General features: G+C 40.8%; 2 protein-coding genes across 2 annotated transcripts; both read left to right on the top strand.

Moving 5' to 3' along the window:
- The first annotated feature begins 149 nt into the window (after window positions 1–149).
- LOC106578842 (leucine-rich repeat, immunoglobulin-like domain and transmembrane domain-containing protein 1) lies at window positions 150–4780 on the top strand. Its single transcript, XM_014158046.2, has 4 exons — window positions 150–453; window positions 1088–1551; window positions 2205–2510; window positions 2942–4780. Exons 1-4 carry the CDS (start codon window positions 329–331, stop codon window positions 4024–4026), a joined length of 1980 nt encoding a protein of 659 aa, XP_014013521.2. The 5' UTR covers window positions 150–328; the 3' UTR covers window positions 4027–4780.
- A 1855-nt stretch (window positions 4781–6635) lies between these two features.
- On the top strand, window positions 6636–12846 carry LOC106578843 (leucine-rich repeat, immunoglobulin-like domain and transmembrane domain-containing protein 2). Its single transcript, XM_014158047.2, has 3 exons — window positions 6636–7010; window positions 7295–8082; window positions 9669–12846. Exons 1-3 carry the CDS (start codon window positions 6898–6900, stop codon window positions 10511–10513), a joined length of 1746 nt encoding a protein of 581 aa, XP_014013522.1. The 5' UTR covers window positions 6636–6897; the 3' UTR covers window positions 10514–12846.
- Window positions 12847–17639: the final 4793 nt, after the last annotated feature.

Below are 17639 nucleotides of genomic sequence, written 5' to 3'. Positions count from 1 at the left end.
CCATCTCTATAATAAACCCCAACTATAGGGAAGTGTTTTACTCTGCATATAAATATAAGCAAAACTACACAGCTCGTTTATCAACTGCCAGGAGGCAATAATCGCGTAAATGAAAATAACCCAATTCCTTTCCACTAATCTCTCCGTTCTTTTTTATCTCAGGCTTCGGGAACTACGTTCAGACCAATATGGGATACTGAGATAGCAGGACACACACACATGATGCATCGCAGGCTCGGGAAGAACAAAATAAACAGTACTTTTTTAATTCAAACTATCTTGTAATTTAGTTTGATAGTATATTTGACAGTGAAGTTTCGGAGAGAAAATGGTTCAAGGTTTTAGTCTGTGTTTCTACTTGGCATTACTTTGCCTCGGACGGTGTGTATGCAGCACGTGTCCGTTTCAATGTTGCTGTTTCTTTCACAAACTATCGGACGGATCCAAAGCAAGGTAAGACCAATGCAGTTATTACAACTAATTAAAATCTTAACGTCAACAACTTCTATATTATTTTTTTATGTTGTGTGGTACTGGGGCGGAATATGCAGGTAAAGCCAGCTTCCCTTCCACTCTTTTTTGTTTATATGGGTCTGAGAATTAATTTGCGCTGCTCTAATTCCCTTTCATTTTTTATTTTAACTTGGCAAATCAGTTATGAACAAATACTTATTTACAATGACGGCCTATGAACAGTGGGTTAGCTGCCTTGTTCTGGGACAGAATGACAGATTTTTACCTTGTCAGCAAAGGAATTCGATCCAGCAAACTTTTGGTTACTGGCCCAACACGCTAACCACTAGGCTACCTACCGCCCTTCATTGATCCTGGTGTATTCACCACGTTTAGACCCAGAGGGATAAAATAAGCGAAAAAACTAGCGATTAAAAATAGAGCAAATAAAATATTTAGTGTGATTTTTTTTTATGCATTAATTGTCAAGCTATACTATGTCATGAACACATACAAGGCCATGGTTAATTGAGTCAACCTCGTAATACAGTTGAATTATCTAAATAAACCTGTTACAATAGGTTATACAGTGACATTCACTAACCCGTGTTTACCTTTCTTTCCATCTATCTAGGAGTGTCCTTTGCAATGACCCAGAGATCACTCTGGTCCCACCCAACTTTCCTACAGACACCTCAAAACTGCGGATCGAGAAGACTGCCATCACAAGGATCTCCAGCGAAACCTTTCACTACCTCAACAGTCTGGAATTTCTCTGGATGTCTTTCAATTCTCTGAACTCTTTGAATGTAGACAGCTTCCGTGGGCTGAGAAGTCTGGATGAGCTGAGACTGGAAGGGAACGCGCTCACCTCTTTCCCCTGGGAATCTCTGACTGATATGCCCGACCTGAGGCTACTGGACCTGCATAATAATAAGATATCGTCGATCCCGGCCGATGCGACCATCTATATCAAGAACCTGACCTACCTGGACTTATCTAGCAACAGCCTGGCCATGGTTCCTCCTGAGGTTCTCTCTATGTGGTTATCTGTGAAACCATCTCAAGGAGATGGGGAAAGTTCCAAATATATTCTAGGTAAGGATCTAAACAACCAATTAAGCAATTAATTAATCAGTCAATTCCAATTAAAGCTATCTTTATTTACCTAGAGGGAATCCCATTTGGTTTGCAAGCCAGGATGAAATAGAAGCCTTAAATGACATGAAATTGATACACAGGAAAAGTTTTTTTTTTTAAACAACTATGCTATCTACAAAATTGCTTGTCAAGGTGGTTTTATCCCAACATGCATTTCATGAGTACCTGTGGTGTGTTACATAGCATTACATGGACAGTTGGAGGAGACAGCATCAGCATTTGGGAGTAGTATAAGGATTACTCTAATTATAGTAAAGGTAGCCATACTGTAGTGTTAATTGAGACTACATTAACTAGTCTCACTTCAAACTAGCATGATTACTTCTACTTTCAATTACTTTTTTGCTAAACTGCCATTGTATACACATAACACATGGTCATAGTTCAGACAGAGCAAAAACATTAAGACCAAAAAGCATATCTGTCTTATCTATTGCCATGCTAAAAGTGATGTTGTTTTATTTTACATTTGTTTAGCTACCATTGTTGTTAATTTACCCACTTTAGTTGAATGTACTGACTCTTAAGTCGCTCTGGATAAGAGCATCTGCTAAACAAACAAAAAAAAAAGATTTTCTTCGTTGATGTAGGTCTCCATGACAACCCGTGGCTGTGCGACTGCCGGCTCTATGACGTGGTCCAGTTCCAGAAGTCTCCATCATCATCCGTGACTCTGATCGACACCAGGCTGCGCTGCGCGGCCCCAGAGAGCCTGTCGGGGGTGCTGTTCAGTGAGACGGAGCTCCAGAAGTGCCAGGAGCCCCGTGTCCACACGGCTGTGGCCCGGGTCAGGAGCTCCCTGGGGAGCAATGTCCTGCTGCGCTGTGGGACAATTGGAGTCCCAGTACCAGAGCTGTCCTGGACCCGGGCAGACGGTAAACAGATGAACGGCACTGGTGAGTTCCATTGATTTATTGATTGAATTTATTTAATGTGTAACAAATAGATATACAGCCAAGAACAAGCAGTAGCTACAGTACATATGTAAAAAATGGATGAAGGGTAACACAAAACAGTTAGTTTGGCTAAACCTGCTCCAGTCATGGCAGGTCTTAGCCTAGTCCCAGATCTGTTTGTGCTCTCTTGGAAACTCTTATGGTCATGCTTGGCGTAGTTGGCAAGACAGCACAAGTTGATCTGGGACCAGGGCATACATGTCTGCCTATTTCCTAAAATAAGTAGGAAATCTATTTTTGGCACTGTACAGTCAGAAGCTGAAATAGATTGGATTACAAATGGATGGACTGATTTCTTAGATTACAGATGGATGGCCTAATTTCTTTTCACTAATCGATCTAACCCCTTTTTCTTCGTATTTCTTTGATAGTTCAGGAAGAAGTTTCAAAGGAGGGAATCATTTGGTCCATCCTGAGTGTGCGTGCTGTCTCTTACAGGGACTCTGGGAAATACATCTGCAAAGCGACCAACTTCGTGGGTACTGCAGATGCCATCATCTCCCTAGTTATCACAGACTCCTTTAAAAATGAGGAACAAGGTGGCAGCTCCAAGACTAGAAAACAAAGGGGACGGAAAACCGGTGGGTTTGGGAAAGCTGCCTACCAGGATAAACTTGTTGCAAAATACATACCTCCACCAACCACCACGGCAACCACACCCATCATCGAACCACCAGGACCGGGCGGTTTTACAGGAAAGTATGATATCGAGAGCTACGATATCTCAAACAGCGTGGCTGACGGACAGACGCCCGGTCCTCCCATCACGGAGACGGTGATGCAGGAAGTTGAAAAGGAGGTCCTTAGCAACCTGGCAGCCAACGCCTCTTCTTTACAGGCGCCGGCACCGCCGGAGAAACGGGTGGTGCGTTCGGTGAAGATAATCGGGGACACCGACCACACCGTCTCCCTGAACTGGCGGGCCCCGGCGGCCAAGAACACCACCGAGTTCAGCGTCCTGTACGCCGTGTTCGGCGAGAGGGACATGCGGAGGATCAACGTTGCTGCGGGAAAGAACCGGATCACTATTGAGGGCCTTGTGCCAAGGACAAAGTACATCGCCTGCGTCTGCGTCAAAGGCCTGATCCCTAAAAAGGAGCAGTGTGTAATCTTCTCAACGGATGAGGCAGCCAGCGCAAGCGGCACCCAGAAGCTCATTAACGTGGTGGTGATCACGGTGGCCTGTGTGATCGCTGTCCCCCTGACACTGATCGTCTGCTGCGGGGCGCTCAAGAAGCGCTGTAAAAAGCTACTGGGGAGGAAATCCAAAGATATCCAAGAATCATATGTGACATTCGAGACCCTCTCCCCGGGACAGAAGCCTAAGGGGATGGAGGGGGAGTACCTTGCCAGGCAACAGCCAGACGAGTCCAACAAACTGCTCTCTGCTAGGTCCAGTGTGGACTCCGAGGCCATTTGTAGGACTGAGGGACCGCCTAACGAGTACTTTTGTTGATACCAAATAATGGCCTCAAGCCTTTAGAGGGCAGAGAAAGTCTGTCCTTTCCAAGCAGAACTTAATATTTGTTATTAAGGTTTTGTATGATTTCAGCCAGTAGTTGACAGTAGCATGAGTGAAACTGCTCAGAGACAGAAACAAAAGGCTAGTTGCATTGACACTCTTGCCTTTGGAAAAAAAACATGTGTGGTGAATATGTGAGTTAGATAAATAAATGTTGACGTAACTGTGATTATGGGAATACAGGCAACCCTTGACCTGGTAAACTGTAATAAGAAACATTTTTATTCTTGTATATATATTTTTTTTCATAAATTATTTCTGATCTGCAAAGAAACATTTTGTATTTGTTATGCACTTTTAAGGGCAGTATTTAACTTTTCCAAAATTCCCAGGTTTTACAGAAATTCTGTGTGGAAGATTCCCAGATTCTGAATGGAATAAGGAACTCTAAATGGCCCATTCTACTAGAATACATTAAACCCATGTTCTTAATTAAGTTTTGCAAGGAGGAAGAGTAATGAGTTATTCTGAAATGAATCTGACCTCAGAATTCTGGCACAGTTGTTATTTGACAAAATAAAGTATTTGTAAAGTATTGTTGAAGCAGAACTCATCTCTAGTGATATTTTATACTTCTGTGTATTTACCATATATGTTAATGTGCCAGTTTTACTGTCCAATCAAAGCTAACATACTCTATATTTTGTAATATGTATCTATGATCTGATGTGTATGTCTAAACGTATGACAAAATAAATACTTTTATATAAATGTGTGTGTCCTCTTAAATCCTTACCTGCTCTGTAACAGCATTTTCGTCATAAGACACATTTTTTTTCTTTAGGCAATTCAAATATTTAGCAAACTCCCTGACAGTAGCAAAAGCAAGGGGCTATAGCAGCACACAAGTAGACTACAAATGCATGCTGATCCGGGCATACCGCGAGCTCTTGAAGGGAGCGCTACTGGTGCGCTACTGGAGCGAAATTGGAGCGGGCGAGAAGGCCAGCGCTCCAGCCTTTGGGAAACTCGCTCCACGCTCCAGTCAAATTGGGCACGCTCCACTCCTCGCACCGTTCTAGCGCCACTCACATACTCTGGTATTGGCCAATGAGAGGCTTTGAAGCCACCGGTCAGCCATATTGGTACTCCTCAGAAGGCTCAACCATCCATAGAAATTAACAGAATTCTTCAGTATTTAAATGAAATATTTCAAGGACAATGTTTTTTTATATATTTTTTTTTATTTAACTAGGCAAGTCAGTTAAGAACAAATTCTTATTTACAATGACGGCCTACCCCAGCCAAACCCGGACAACGCTGGGCCAATTGTGCCCGCCCTATGGGACTCCCAATCACAGCCGGATGTGATGCAGCCTTGTTTCCAACCAGGGTGTCTGCAGTGACGCCTCTTGCACTGAGATGCAGTGCCTTTGACCGCTGCACCACTCGGGAGCAAATGTATTTAATACATTTTTGTTGTAGTGGGGACAGTGATGTTGGTACTCTCTTAAAAACAATACTTTAACCCCCTAGAGTCAATGTCTAGGACGGACATCTAACTAGCGTAATACAAAAATCCACATAAAAATACGTCTGTTTAAACTCTGTGGCTACAAAACAGCGCCCCCTGTCAGTCATCTAATGTATTACATAAATCATTGGTTGCGATCAGCACCATGGATAGTGCCACGTGATATGTTTCTTTGCAGTGTTGGAAAAAGTACCCAATTGTCATACTTGAGTAAAAGTATAGATACCTTTTACTCAAGGAAAAGTGACCTAGTAAAATACTACTTGAGTAAAAGTCTAAAAGTATTTGGTTCTAAATATACTTAAGTATCAAAAGTAAAAGTACAAGTATTAATTATTTAAAATTCCTTAAATTAAGCAAACCAGATGGCGCCATTTTATTTACAGATAGCCAGGGGAACACTCCAACACTCAGACATCATTTACATGCGAAGTATGTGTTTAGTGAGTCCACCAGATCAGAGGCAGTAGAGATGACCAGCGATGTTCTCTGTTTAGTGAGTCTGCCAGATCAGAGGCAGTAGGGGTGACCAGCGATGTTCTCTTGATAAGTGTGTGAATTAGACTATTTTCCTGTCCTGCTAAGCATTCAAAATGTATCGAGTACTTTTGGGTGTCAGGGAAAATGTATGGAGTAAAAAGCACATCATTTTCCTTAGGAATGTAGTGCAGTAATAGTAAAAGCTGACAAAAATATAAATAGTAAAGTACAGATACCCCCAAAAAACGACTTAAGTAGTACTTTCCAGTATTTTTTACTTAAGTACCTTACACCACTGTTCGTTTGGTGTACAACTTGTTTCCTTGTCATGGTCACTGTAGTCCTTTACTTTGTACACTATCATCTGCAGACTATGTATGTCTGAAGACCTCTTCCAACGTTCCTCAATTAATAAGGCACTGCGAGCTCTTTTTTTTTGTGATCCTTTGTTTCATGCAGTATACAAATAATAGGCGTTGGGTAGATGGTGCCATTTTCTCAGCTGGTTTGTAGTAGGACTAATCTATAGATTGCATAGTATGTTCCCTGATAATCTATTTCAAAAAAATTTTGGTCAGGTCACTGTCAGTACATATTCAATAGCAAGTCGCATTATTCCTGAAAACCTTCCCATTAATTCACAGGGATTAGTGAACATATGTTGAGGAGCAGCACGTTTCGACAGTCAGTCAATGAGGCTCATTGCTAAAAATACAAACTTCCGGTGTGTTTATCACGTCCTTTGGGGTCTTAAGAAATTGCGTCACAAGGAAGATTAAAGTAATAGCTTTACCTGTACGGTCCGTCCCGGTGGAGATGCCCTGCTCAAATACTTCACATGATACAGGAATATGTCCGCCACATTGGATTCACTTTTAGCTCTAGCTTTGCTATTCTGTCGAGTTACTCCTGGATCAACATCTTGTTTACCCGGCTGCTCTTGCACAAATGACAACTTGGGAAGGTAAATTGTTTGTTGTCAATTATTTTGTAGGCTAACTAGTTTTGTACCGAGTTTCTTTGCCGTGTCAGTATGTTATGCAGTGGCCATATTGACTGATCGAGTTTAGCCAATTGCTAAACACAATGGTGTTTTTTTTCCAGAACTGGTTTTAACAATGGACAATGTGGAGAGATAACGTACTTTAAGAGAACATAAATAACCTAGTTTTTATTTATTTTATTTAAACATTAAATTATAACTCTAACCGTACTTACATAACTGGAAATGTTTCTGTTTAATTGTAGATCCCTACTTTGCATGGAAACAGCTATGGGACGAATCCCAGACCATGTTCCAAATGATTTCAGTAAAATTCGAATAGAGAATTCTCATCTGACCGAATTACCCCGCGGCTCCTTCTCTAAAGTTAGTGCCTTGGTGTCTCTATGGTTGAATTTCAACGACATCACCCTAATGAACATCAAGAGTCTGGAGGGGCTGACGAATCTAACGGAACTACGCCTCCAGGGGAACAAGCTGCGTTCAGTCCCATGGACAGCGTTCCAGGATACGCCGAACCTGAAGATTTTGGACCTGAAACATAACCGACTAGACGTGCTCCCGGAATCTGCCCTGAGACAACTTCCAGGCCTGACCTATTTAGACTTATCCTTCAATCAGCTTACTGTCATATCCAGGGATGTCTTCCTCAACTGGCCTCTCCTCAACACTCAGGAGAGAAAAGGAGGTAAAGAGCCCGGCAGTGGAGAGGCCAACGTTGTTTTGGCTCTGCACGACAACCCTTGGCTGTGTGACTGCCGCCTCAAAGGTTTCGTTGAGTTTATCAAAAGTGTTAGTCCACCTCTAATTCTGATGAACTCGTACCTGATGTGCACAGGCCCCAGTTCCAGGGCGGGAAAGTTCTTCCACGAAGTCGGTTTGAAAACATGTATGAAGCCTGAGGCCTCCGCCTCAGAAACCAACATGACGGTGTCGCTGGGGGACAATGTAACCCTCCAGTGCTTAGTCAAAGCCAGGCCTGACCCCGCCATCCACTGGTCGTACAGCCTGAAGATTAGAAGGGGATTTACTGGTAAGGTTTTATTTCATTGCAATTTCTAGACTATCATCCATTAGATTGCTGTGACTTTGCTGCGGTGGGTGAGGTATTTACCAGTGACTAATATCATATGTCAGTCACTCATAGTTTATTGTAAGCTACACCACTTTGATGGCAGGATCTAAGACAAGTAGGCTAAAGCATGTGTATTTCATACATTCATTTGACTATTGGTGTTTATAGATTAAAAGTGTGTTTGGTAGGCTATTGGTGTTTATAGATTAAAGAGTGTTTGGTAGGCTATTGGTGTTTGTAGATTAAAAGAGTGTTTGGTAGGCTATTGGTGTTTCTAGATTAAAGAGTGTTTGGTAGGCTATTGGTGTTTATAGATTAAAAGAGTGTTTGGTAGGCTATTGGTGTTTATAGATTAAAAGAGTGTTTGGTAGGCTATTGGTGTTTATAGATTAAAAGAGTGTTTGGTAGGCTATTGGTGTTTATAGATAAAAGAGTGTTTGGTAGGCTATTGGTGTTTATAGATTAAAAGAGTGTTTGGTAGGCTATTGGTGTTTATAGATTAAAAGAGTGTTTGGTAGGCTATTGGTGTTTATAGATTAAAAGAGTGTTTGGTAGGCTATTGGTGTTTATAGATAAAAATAGTGTTTGGTAGGCTATTGGTGTTTATAGATAAAAGAGTGTTTGGTAGGCTATTGGTGTTTCTAGATTAAAAGAGTGGTTGGTAGGCTATTGGTGTTTATAGATTAAAAGAGTGTTTGGTAGGCTATTGGTGTTTATAGATTAAAAGAGTGTTTGGTAGGCTATTGGTGTTTATAGATAAAAGAGTGTTTGGTAGGCTATTGGTGTTTATAGATTAAAAGAGTGTTTGGTAGGCTATTGGTGTTTATAGATAAAAATAGTGTTTGGTAGGCTATTGGTGTTTATAGATAAAAGAGTGTTTGGTAGGCTATTGGTGTTTATAGATTAAAGAGTGTTTGGTAGGCTATTGGTGTTTCTAGATTAAAAGAGTGTTTGGTAGGCTATTGGTGTTTATAGATTAAAGAGTGTTTGGTAGGCTATTGGTGTTTATAGATTAAAGAGTGTTTGGTAGGCTATTGGTGTTTCTAGATTAAAAGAGTGGTTGGTAGGCTATTGGTGTTTATAGATTAAAATAGTGTTTGGTAGGCTATTGGTGTTTATAGATTAAAAGAGTGTTTGGTAGGCTATTGGTGTTTATAGATAAAAGAGTGTTTGGTAGGCTATTGGTGTTTATAGATTAAAAGAGTGTTTGGTAGGCTATTGGTGTTTATAGATTAAAGAGTGTTTGGTAGGCTATTGGTGTTTATAGATTAAAAGAGTGTTTGGTAGGCTATTGGTGTTTATAGATTAAAAGAGTGTTTGGTAGGCTATTGGTGTTTATAGATTAAAAGAGTGTTTGGTAGGCTATTGGTGTTTATAGATTGCTTGGAACAGTGTATGACACAGCCTTTCTTGTAGGCAAACTCAACAATAATGCCTAATGCAACAAATTACATAAACAGTACTGCATATTATACATGTACAATATGTTGATTTTTATCCAACCTTGTTGATTAAGTTGTAACATAATTCTCCTTTCTCTCCAGTCTCAGAGACCCGTGTGGACGATGAGACCATCAGATCTCAGCTGGTCATCCCATCCCTTCACCTGGCGGACCGAGGCGTCTACACCTGCTTCGCCAACAACTTCATAGGCAACTCCTCCGTCAGTGTCCTGATCAACATCAAGTCTTTCAACGCCTCCTCCACCGGCGGTGCCGCCATGTCTCTACCCCCGTTCCCCCTGGCCTCAGCCGACGAGAACGTCTACATTGACATCCGCATCTCCAAGCAGACGGTCTACGGCATTACTCTGGAGTGGTACGCTGCGACGGACAACCCTGCAGAGACCTGGTTCACCATCCACTTGGGGAAATACCACTCTGACAAAAAGGAGTTGACATACATCGGGCCGGGCATCAACACCTATTCGGTCAATGACCTCCTACCGGTTACTAAATACGAGGCGTGTGTAACGCTGAAGAACCAGATGCCCCACGCCGGCCAGTGCATCGTGTTTGTAACAGGAAGTGACATCAGTCAGCTGGAACAACGGGAGAAGCTCATCCATATTATCGTGATTGTGTGCGCCATGGTGCTGGCGGTGCCCGTGGGGATGTACGCCTGCACCACCGACACTAGATGTACGTTCAGCTGCCTGGACCGCTGTACAGAACAGTGTAAGAGGAGGAGAAGGCAGGAGAAGACCCTGAGGACCAATGGGGAGAGACAGGGGACCTTCGACAGCCTCCAGGCCGCCAGCGATGAAGGACTCTGTGGAGACTCTGAAGAGGTGATGAAGAAGAGGAGTAAGTCCTCCGACGAAAAAAACAACCACAGGGGAAAAGCACAAGATCTACCAGAAACAACCACTGGAGCAAAGCTATATTAGCTGTAGGTTTAAAGTTTAAAAAATCTACCACAAACAACCACTAGATCAAAGCTATATTAGCTGTAGGTTTAAAGTTTAAAAAATCTACCACAAACAACCACTAGATCAAAGCTATATTAGCTGTAGGTTTAAAGTTTAAAAAATCTACCACAAACAACCACTAGATCAAAGCTATATTAGCTGTAGGTTTAAAGTTTAAAAAATCTACCACAAACAACCACTAGATCAAAGCTATATTAGCTGTAGGTTTAAAGTTTAAAAAATCTACCACAAACAACCACTAGATCAAAGCTATATTAGCTGTAGGTTTAAAGTTTAAAAAATCTACCACAAACAACCACTAGATCAAAGCTATATTAGCTGTAGGTTTAAAGTTTAAAAAATCTACCACAAACAACCACTAGATCAAAGCTATATTAGCTGTAGGTTTAAAGTTTAAAAAATCTACCACAAACAACCACTAGATCAAAGCTATATTAGCTGTAGGTTTAAAGTTTAAAAAATCTACCACAAACAACCACTGGAGCAAAGCTATATTAGCTGTAGGTTTAAAGTTTAAAAAATCTACCACAAACAACCACTAGATCAAAGCTATATTAGCTGGGGTTTTTTTTTTTTTTTCACCTTTATTTAACCAGGTAGGCCAGTTGAGAACAAGTTCTCATTTACAACTGCGACCTGGCCAAGATAAAGCAAAGCAGTTCGACAGGTTTAAAGTTAAAAATTATCCACTAGAGCAATGCTATATTAGCTGTAGGTTTAACATTTTAAAATATCCACTAGAGCAATGCTATATTAGCTGTAGGTTTAACATTTTAAAATATCCACTAGAGCAATGCTATATTAGCTGTAAGTTTAACATTTTAAAACGTGTACAAGACGTCTAGAGGAACAGTTATCTGTAATAATGGGGAGCAGTCTTATGTGAAGTGTAGCTTTAGGAAATACATTTGCTAAGCTTCAAGTTGTCATGCTAAGAGCCTTTCTTCCATGTCTGTAGAAAGTAGAAAGAGTATATTGTTAAAGGTAAAAAAAAAAAAACTAAATATACTGTATCTATTTAGCTTGATTGAGCTCTGTTTTAAAAAAGAAATGGAATTCAAACTCATCTGGCAAAAAAAAACAATGTTAATTGTGTACATGCAATATAGTTGCACATATTTTCTTGTCTTCAGAATGTAATGGACTGCATTTCCTCACGGTTCGTTGAAACTCATTAATTAGGAGAGGTTCAGTTAAATATACATTAATACATACTGTATACAGCCTTTGCACTACTACCTACATAATGTATGAGGCTTCTTTGCTACTCTTTTCCTGTTTTTGACTCACTTTGGGATGGTGGGGGTGGGATGGTGAGGATTAGAGTTAGGGGTGAAGATGGACACTTCAGACAAGACCATCTTAATTGCTCCCTACCCAAATCCCATTTTGATGTTTACAAATCTGAAGGGTCTGGATTAGGGTTGTAAAATTCTGGTAATGTTCCCAAAATGTTCAGGTTTTCCAGAAATCCTGTTTGGAGATTCATGGAATCAGGAAATCCTGTTTGGAGATTCATGGAATCAGGAAATCCTGTTTGGAGATTCATGGAATCAGGAAATACTGTTTGGAGATTCATGGAATCAGGAAATCCTGTTTGGAGATTCATGGAATCAGGAAATCCTGGTTGGAGATTCATGGAATCAGGAAATCCTGATTGGAGATTCATGGAATCAGGAGGGAATAAGCAGGACATCTGCAATAGTCCAACCAGGATTTCTGGAAAACCTGGGAATTTTAGTAAAGTCACGGTAATTCTGTAACCCTTGTCTGGATAGGTATAAGAGGTTTAGTTGTGGAACTTCCTGCAGATCTGTAAACATCCAAGGGATAGGGCCATGGGGAAGGGAGTGCATTTTCACAGACTGACACTTTGATTTTAGCACAATAACTTAAAAGGATGTGTTATGTAAGCATTGTTTTGTTCTGCGTTTATTCATACACTGGTAAAGAGATTATCATATATTGTTTTTTATAATGTGTATCTTGTATCTCTCTAGATCTTAACCTCTTAACCACATATGTGTACCAAATGGCACCCTATTCCCTATATAGTACACTACCCCTATGGGCCCTGGTCAAAAGTAGTGCACTACTCCCCATGGGACGTAGACAAAAGTAGTGCACTACTCCGTATGGGCCCTGGTAAAAAGTAGTGCACTATAATGGGAATAGGGTCCCATTTGGGTCTCACTTAGATCTTAACCATGTCTCTGAGAGAATAGACAACATGAGATCTTCTCTGAGTTTACTGCAAGCTGCATTAGATTATCATTTCTGATATTAGTTTTTTTTAATCTATATAAAATATACATTGTCTGTCACATTAAGGGGGTAAATAATTTAGTCCTTAATTTACTTGAATGTATTTTTGTATTCAACAATTGCCTAAAATATCTGTCTTTCACATGCCAATGTGATCAAAACATGTATAGTCTTGAATAAACATCTATTGTGAAGTCAAAGATATTCTGCTTCTTTGATTTGTATCATCGTAAGTTTACGTCTTTCAATTTATTACGCTTAAAATTCCAATAACTTTCCCCAAAAATGTTCAGGTTTTCCAGCGATCCCAGTTGAAAGATTCCCGGAATTTGCTATCAACATTCTCAGCCGCCAAAAGACAAAAGCCAATTATGTCTAAGTGAGTATTACCAATGAATGAGTGAATAGAGACTAGAGGGTCAAGAAAGAAGATTAGGAAGATGGTGCAGGTCAGTTGAATGCAGTATAGGGTGTTAATGATAAGGTTTAAAATAGCAATAGGGTTCAATCTAAAGGGTTAATATCACCAGTTTACCCAGGGACAGCATTCACTTATGAAGACAATCAGGGTCTTTTGGGGGCCCTAAGAGAGATTTGGTTGAGGGGCCCCCCACCTTGCGGCAAAACATTTTAGTGGCCTCCGTCGATGGTGGAGAGACATTTTTGAGTGTTAAAGTTAATTTCTTGCAATTCTACACATTTTGCCATGGGGCTTAGAGCAAATGTAGCAATTTTAAAGCCCCAGTACAAACATATAAATATTTTTTTAATTAGTTAATGTACATTTCCACACTATGAGGTTGGAATGATACTGTGTGATTGTGAACATGGTGATGATGCCGTTTTGGTGTAAGAGCGGTTAGAGAAATTGCAGAATGGCAGAGCGGAAGTGGAGAAAGTAAAAGTTGCCATTATGATATTCTAAAAGCAACTTGGCATATACTGTATAACAAGACAATTAGAAATGCCAGACAGGTTCATTTTTCTAACTTAATCACTATTAATCAGAATAATTTGAGAGTGCTCTTCTCAACCATTGATGGCCTCATTGGGTTTTTTGGAGGGGGGGGTCGTTAAGCAAACAGTTTTGGGGGGCGGTCATTTAGCATACACTCGCACATAAACTCATAAATTCTACCTCCTCAAACCTATGTGAACTTTCTTCCAAGTCTAAATATGATGAGTGTGCGGCATACTTCAGTATTTAAGATCTGATGAGAAGTTTGATGATATGGTCCCTAGTCTAACACACAAAGGCACTATGGATTTATTGACACAGATATGCTCAGGAAAGTTATATCACAATTTAAGCCTTCTACCTGCCTTCTCGATTCTATCCTCACCACCTTCTCCAAAACAGTTTTTAATTTCATATCTGAAGAAGTGCAAGCTATTGTTAATCACTCCCTGTTCACAGTCACTTTCCCCACTGCACTAAAAACTGTTATGGTGAAACCCCTTCTGAAGAAAAGTAATATAGATTCTTCAGCTGTTAACAATTTTCTGACAATCTCCAACCTTCCATTCTTATGCAAAATTCTGGAGAAATTGGTTTTCAAACAGATGAACTGTATTTTTGGTTTTCGTGCCCACCACAGCACAGAGACAGCCTTAGTTAAAATGGTAAATGATCAAAACAGAGATAACAGCTCTCTGTCCTTGTACTATTGGATTTAAGTGCTGCATTCGACACTGTTGACCATGTGATCGTTCTGGACAGACTGGAGAGGTGGGTTATTTTAGATTCCGTGCTCAGTCCCCTCCTGTACTCCCTGTTCACTCATGACTGCACGGCCAGACACAACTCCAACACCATCGTTAAGTTTGCTGATGACACAACAGTGGTAGGCCTGATCACCGACAACGATGAGACAGTCTATAGGGAGGAGGTCAGAGACCTGAACGTGTGGTGCCTGGACAACAACCTCTCTCTCAACGTGATCAAGACAAAGGAGATGATTGTGGACTACAGGAAAAGCAGGACCGAGTACGCCCCCATTCTCATCGACGGGGCTGTAGTGGAGCAGGTTGAGAGCTTCAAGTTCCTTGGCGTCCACATCACCAACAAACTAACATGGTCCAAGCACACCAAGACAGTCGTGAAGAGGGCACGACAAAACCTATTCCCCCTCATGAGACTGAAAAGATCTGGCATGGGTCCTCAGATCCTGAAAAGGTTTTACAGCTGCACCATTGAGAGCATCCTGACGGGTTGCATCACTGCCTGGTATGGCAACTGCTCGGCCTCAGACCACAAGGCACTACAGAGGGTAGTGCGTACGGCCCAGTACATCACCGGGGCCAAGCTTCCTGCCATCCAGGACCTCAATACCAGGCGGTGTCAGAGGAAAGCCCTAAAAATGGTCAAAGACTCCAGCCACCCTAGTCACAGACTGTTCTCTCTGCTACCGCTTGGCAAGCGGTACCGTAGCACCAAGTCTAGGTCCAAGAGGCTTCTAAACAGCTTCTACCCCCAAGTTATAAGACTCCTGAACAGCTAATCAAATGGCTACCCAGACTATTTGCATTGCCCCCCCCCCCCCTTCTACACTGCTGCTACTCTCTGTTATTATCTATGCACAGTCACTTTAATAACTCTACCTACATGTACATAATTAACTCAATTACCACGACACCGGTGTCCCCGCGCATTGACTCTGTACCGGTACCCCCTGTATATAGCCTCCACATTGACTCTGTACCGGTACCCCCTGTATATAGCCTCCACATTGACTCTGTACCGTAATACCCTGTATATAGCCTCCACATTGACTCTGTACCGGTACCCCCTGTATATAGCCTCCACATTGACTCTGTACCGTAACACCCTGTATATAGCCTCCACATTGACTCTGTACCGGTACCCCCTGTATATAGCCTCCACATTGACTCTGTACCGTAATACTCTGTATATAGCCTCCACATTGACTCTTTACCGGTACCCCCTGTATATAGCCTCCACATTGACTCTGTACCGTAATACTCTGTATATAGCCTCCACATTGACTCTTTACCGGTACCCCCTGTATATAGCCTCCACATTGACTCTTTACCGGTACCCCCTGTATATAGCCCTGCCATTGTTATTTACTGCTGCTCTTTAATTACTTGTTATTCTTATCTCTTACTTTTTGTTAGTTATTTTCTTAAAACTGCATTGTTGGTTAAGGGCTTGTAAGTAAGCATTTCACTGTAAGGTCTACACCTGTTGTATTCGGCACATGTGACAAATACAATTTTATTTGATTTTAATTATACATTTCTAATCACACATTAGGAATGCTTTTTACCACCTGAGGAACATTTCCAAGGTGCAGCCATTTCTCTCTCAGGCTGATAAAGAGAGACTCATCCAGTGAGCAAACAGTACACCGGTTTTAAGGTCCCTACACTGGCTGCCTGTGAGTTTTAGAATTCATTTGAAGATTCTTCTATTGGATTTTAAATCAATCCACGATTGTGCACCCCAATATGTCAGACATGCTTTTAAGTTATGTACCCAGTAGGTCCCTCAGGTCCTCTGGCACTGGCCTTTTAACTATCCTGAAGCCTAGGACCAAGAGGCATGGAGAGGCAGCCTTTAGTTACTATGCCCCCAGCCTCTGGAATAGCCTGCCAGAGAGCCTGAGGGGGCTCGAAACTGTGGACATATTTAAAAGATATTAAAAGGCATGTTGTCAGTTTTGCTTTTCCTCTGGCTGCTTTTTAGTCGTTCAGTTTTAGTCATTCTTTACTTTTTTTGTCTTATGTTGGTTCTGTAGTAAATATTTCATCTTGGATGTCGGCTACAGTGTAAATTATCTTTAAAAGTCAAGTGCAATGCACTTGTCAACAAACACGCCTTTGATTGAATAATGACATTCAGTACTGTACCTATCACAGGAGGTTGGTGTCACTTTAATTGGGGAGGACGGGCTCATGCGAATAGCTGGAGCGGAATCAGTGGAACAGTACCAAATACATCAAACATGGGTTGATTCCATTCCATTCGCTCCGTTCCAGCCATTATTATGAGCCGTCCTCCCCTCAGCAGCCTCCTCTGGTACCCATCTACACAAACATATATATTTTTTTAATGTCATTTATTTGTCATTTATTGCAGATCACAAAATTATTTCTGTATTCTAGTTTATTGTTATCTTAAGCTCTGACAAAGGCCATGAGGGCGATGCGTAAAGCTTATTAAAGAGCAGTGTGCGGATTCCTTCTTTTTTTTCTCCGTTTATTGTTATCTGAAACGTACTGTATATATCGCTAGTTATGAACTAACAAAATCACAACACAACAATTATTTTTCATACATTTATTCAAAACGATAAAATAAAGACAATCAAGTTTTCACTTCAAGAAACAGGCAAGTGTTACACAACATACATTATTATTATTATTATTATTATAGAATATATACAAACATACACACATACATATAGAATATATTGTATCGTTATGTATCCCATTAATTTTCATGTACTTCGCACAGCGTGGAAATTAATGCTTCAAAATTCCAACCAAGTTTATGGGCAATTTTACAACATCTCCGTTCATACAGTTTGATATTTACTGAAACAACAAAGCAATTCCTTCATTTAAGTGAGTCATCCAACACCAAACCCCCAAATTAAAAGAAGAGCCTTTAGAAATATAAAAGCATTTAAGCAAAAGAAGAAAACAGAGAAAGAAAAAAAAAGTTTCTGATTTCAAACAAGCAAGAGCTTTTGTTGTCTTGAAAACAGGCAGTGGCACATCATAATCCTTGAACATCTACTTATGTAAATATGACAAACACCATTAGAATGTCACTGCACAGGTCCATGAGCAC

The sequence above is a fragment of the Salmo salar genome, chromosome ssa19 (genome assembly GCF_905237065.1).
Source record: "Salmo salar chromosome ssa19, Ssal_v3.1, whole genome shotgun sequence".
In the NCBI taxonomy this organism is placed as follows: domain Eukaryota; kingdom Metazoa; phylum Chordata; class Actinopteri; order Salmoniformes; family Salmonidae; genus Salmo; species Salmo salar.
Note: the sequence above shows the minus strand (reverse complement) of the source record. Positions and strands in the feature narration are given on the sequence as shown.

Coding starts and splice junctions, on each gene's coding strand:
- LOC106578842 (XM_014158046.2), top strand. CDS start 329: ATGGTTCAAGGTTTTAGTCTGTGTTTCTACTTGGCATTACTTTGCCTC. Junction 1,552..2,204: donor AAGTTCCAAATATATTCTAG/GTAAGGATCTAA, acceptor TCGTTGATGTAG/GTCTCCATGACAACCCGTGG. Junction 2,511..2,941: donor TAAACAGATGAACGGCACTG/GTGAGTTCCATT, acceptor TTTCTTTGATAG/TTCAGGAAGAAGTTTCAAAG.
- LOC106578843 (XM_014158047.2), top strand. CDS start 6,898: ATGTCCGCCACATTGGATTCACTTTTAGCTCTAGCTTTGCTATTCTGT. Junction 7,011..7,294: donor ACAAATGACAACTTGGGAAG/GTAAATTGTTTG, acceptor GTTTAATTGTAG/ATCCCTACTTTGCATGGAAA. Junction 8,083..9,668: donor GATTAGAAGGGGATTTACTG/GTAAGGTTTTAT, acceptor CTTTCTCTCCAG/TCTCAGAGACCCGTGTGGAC.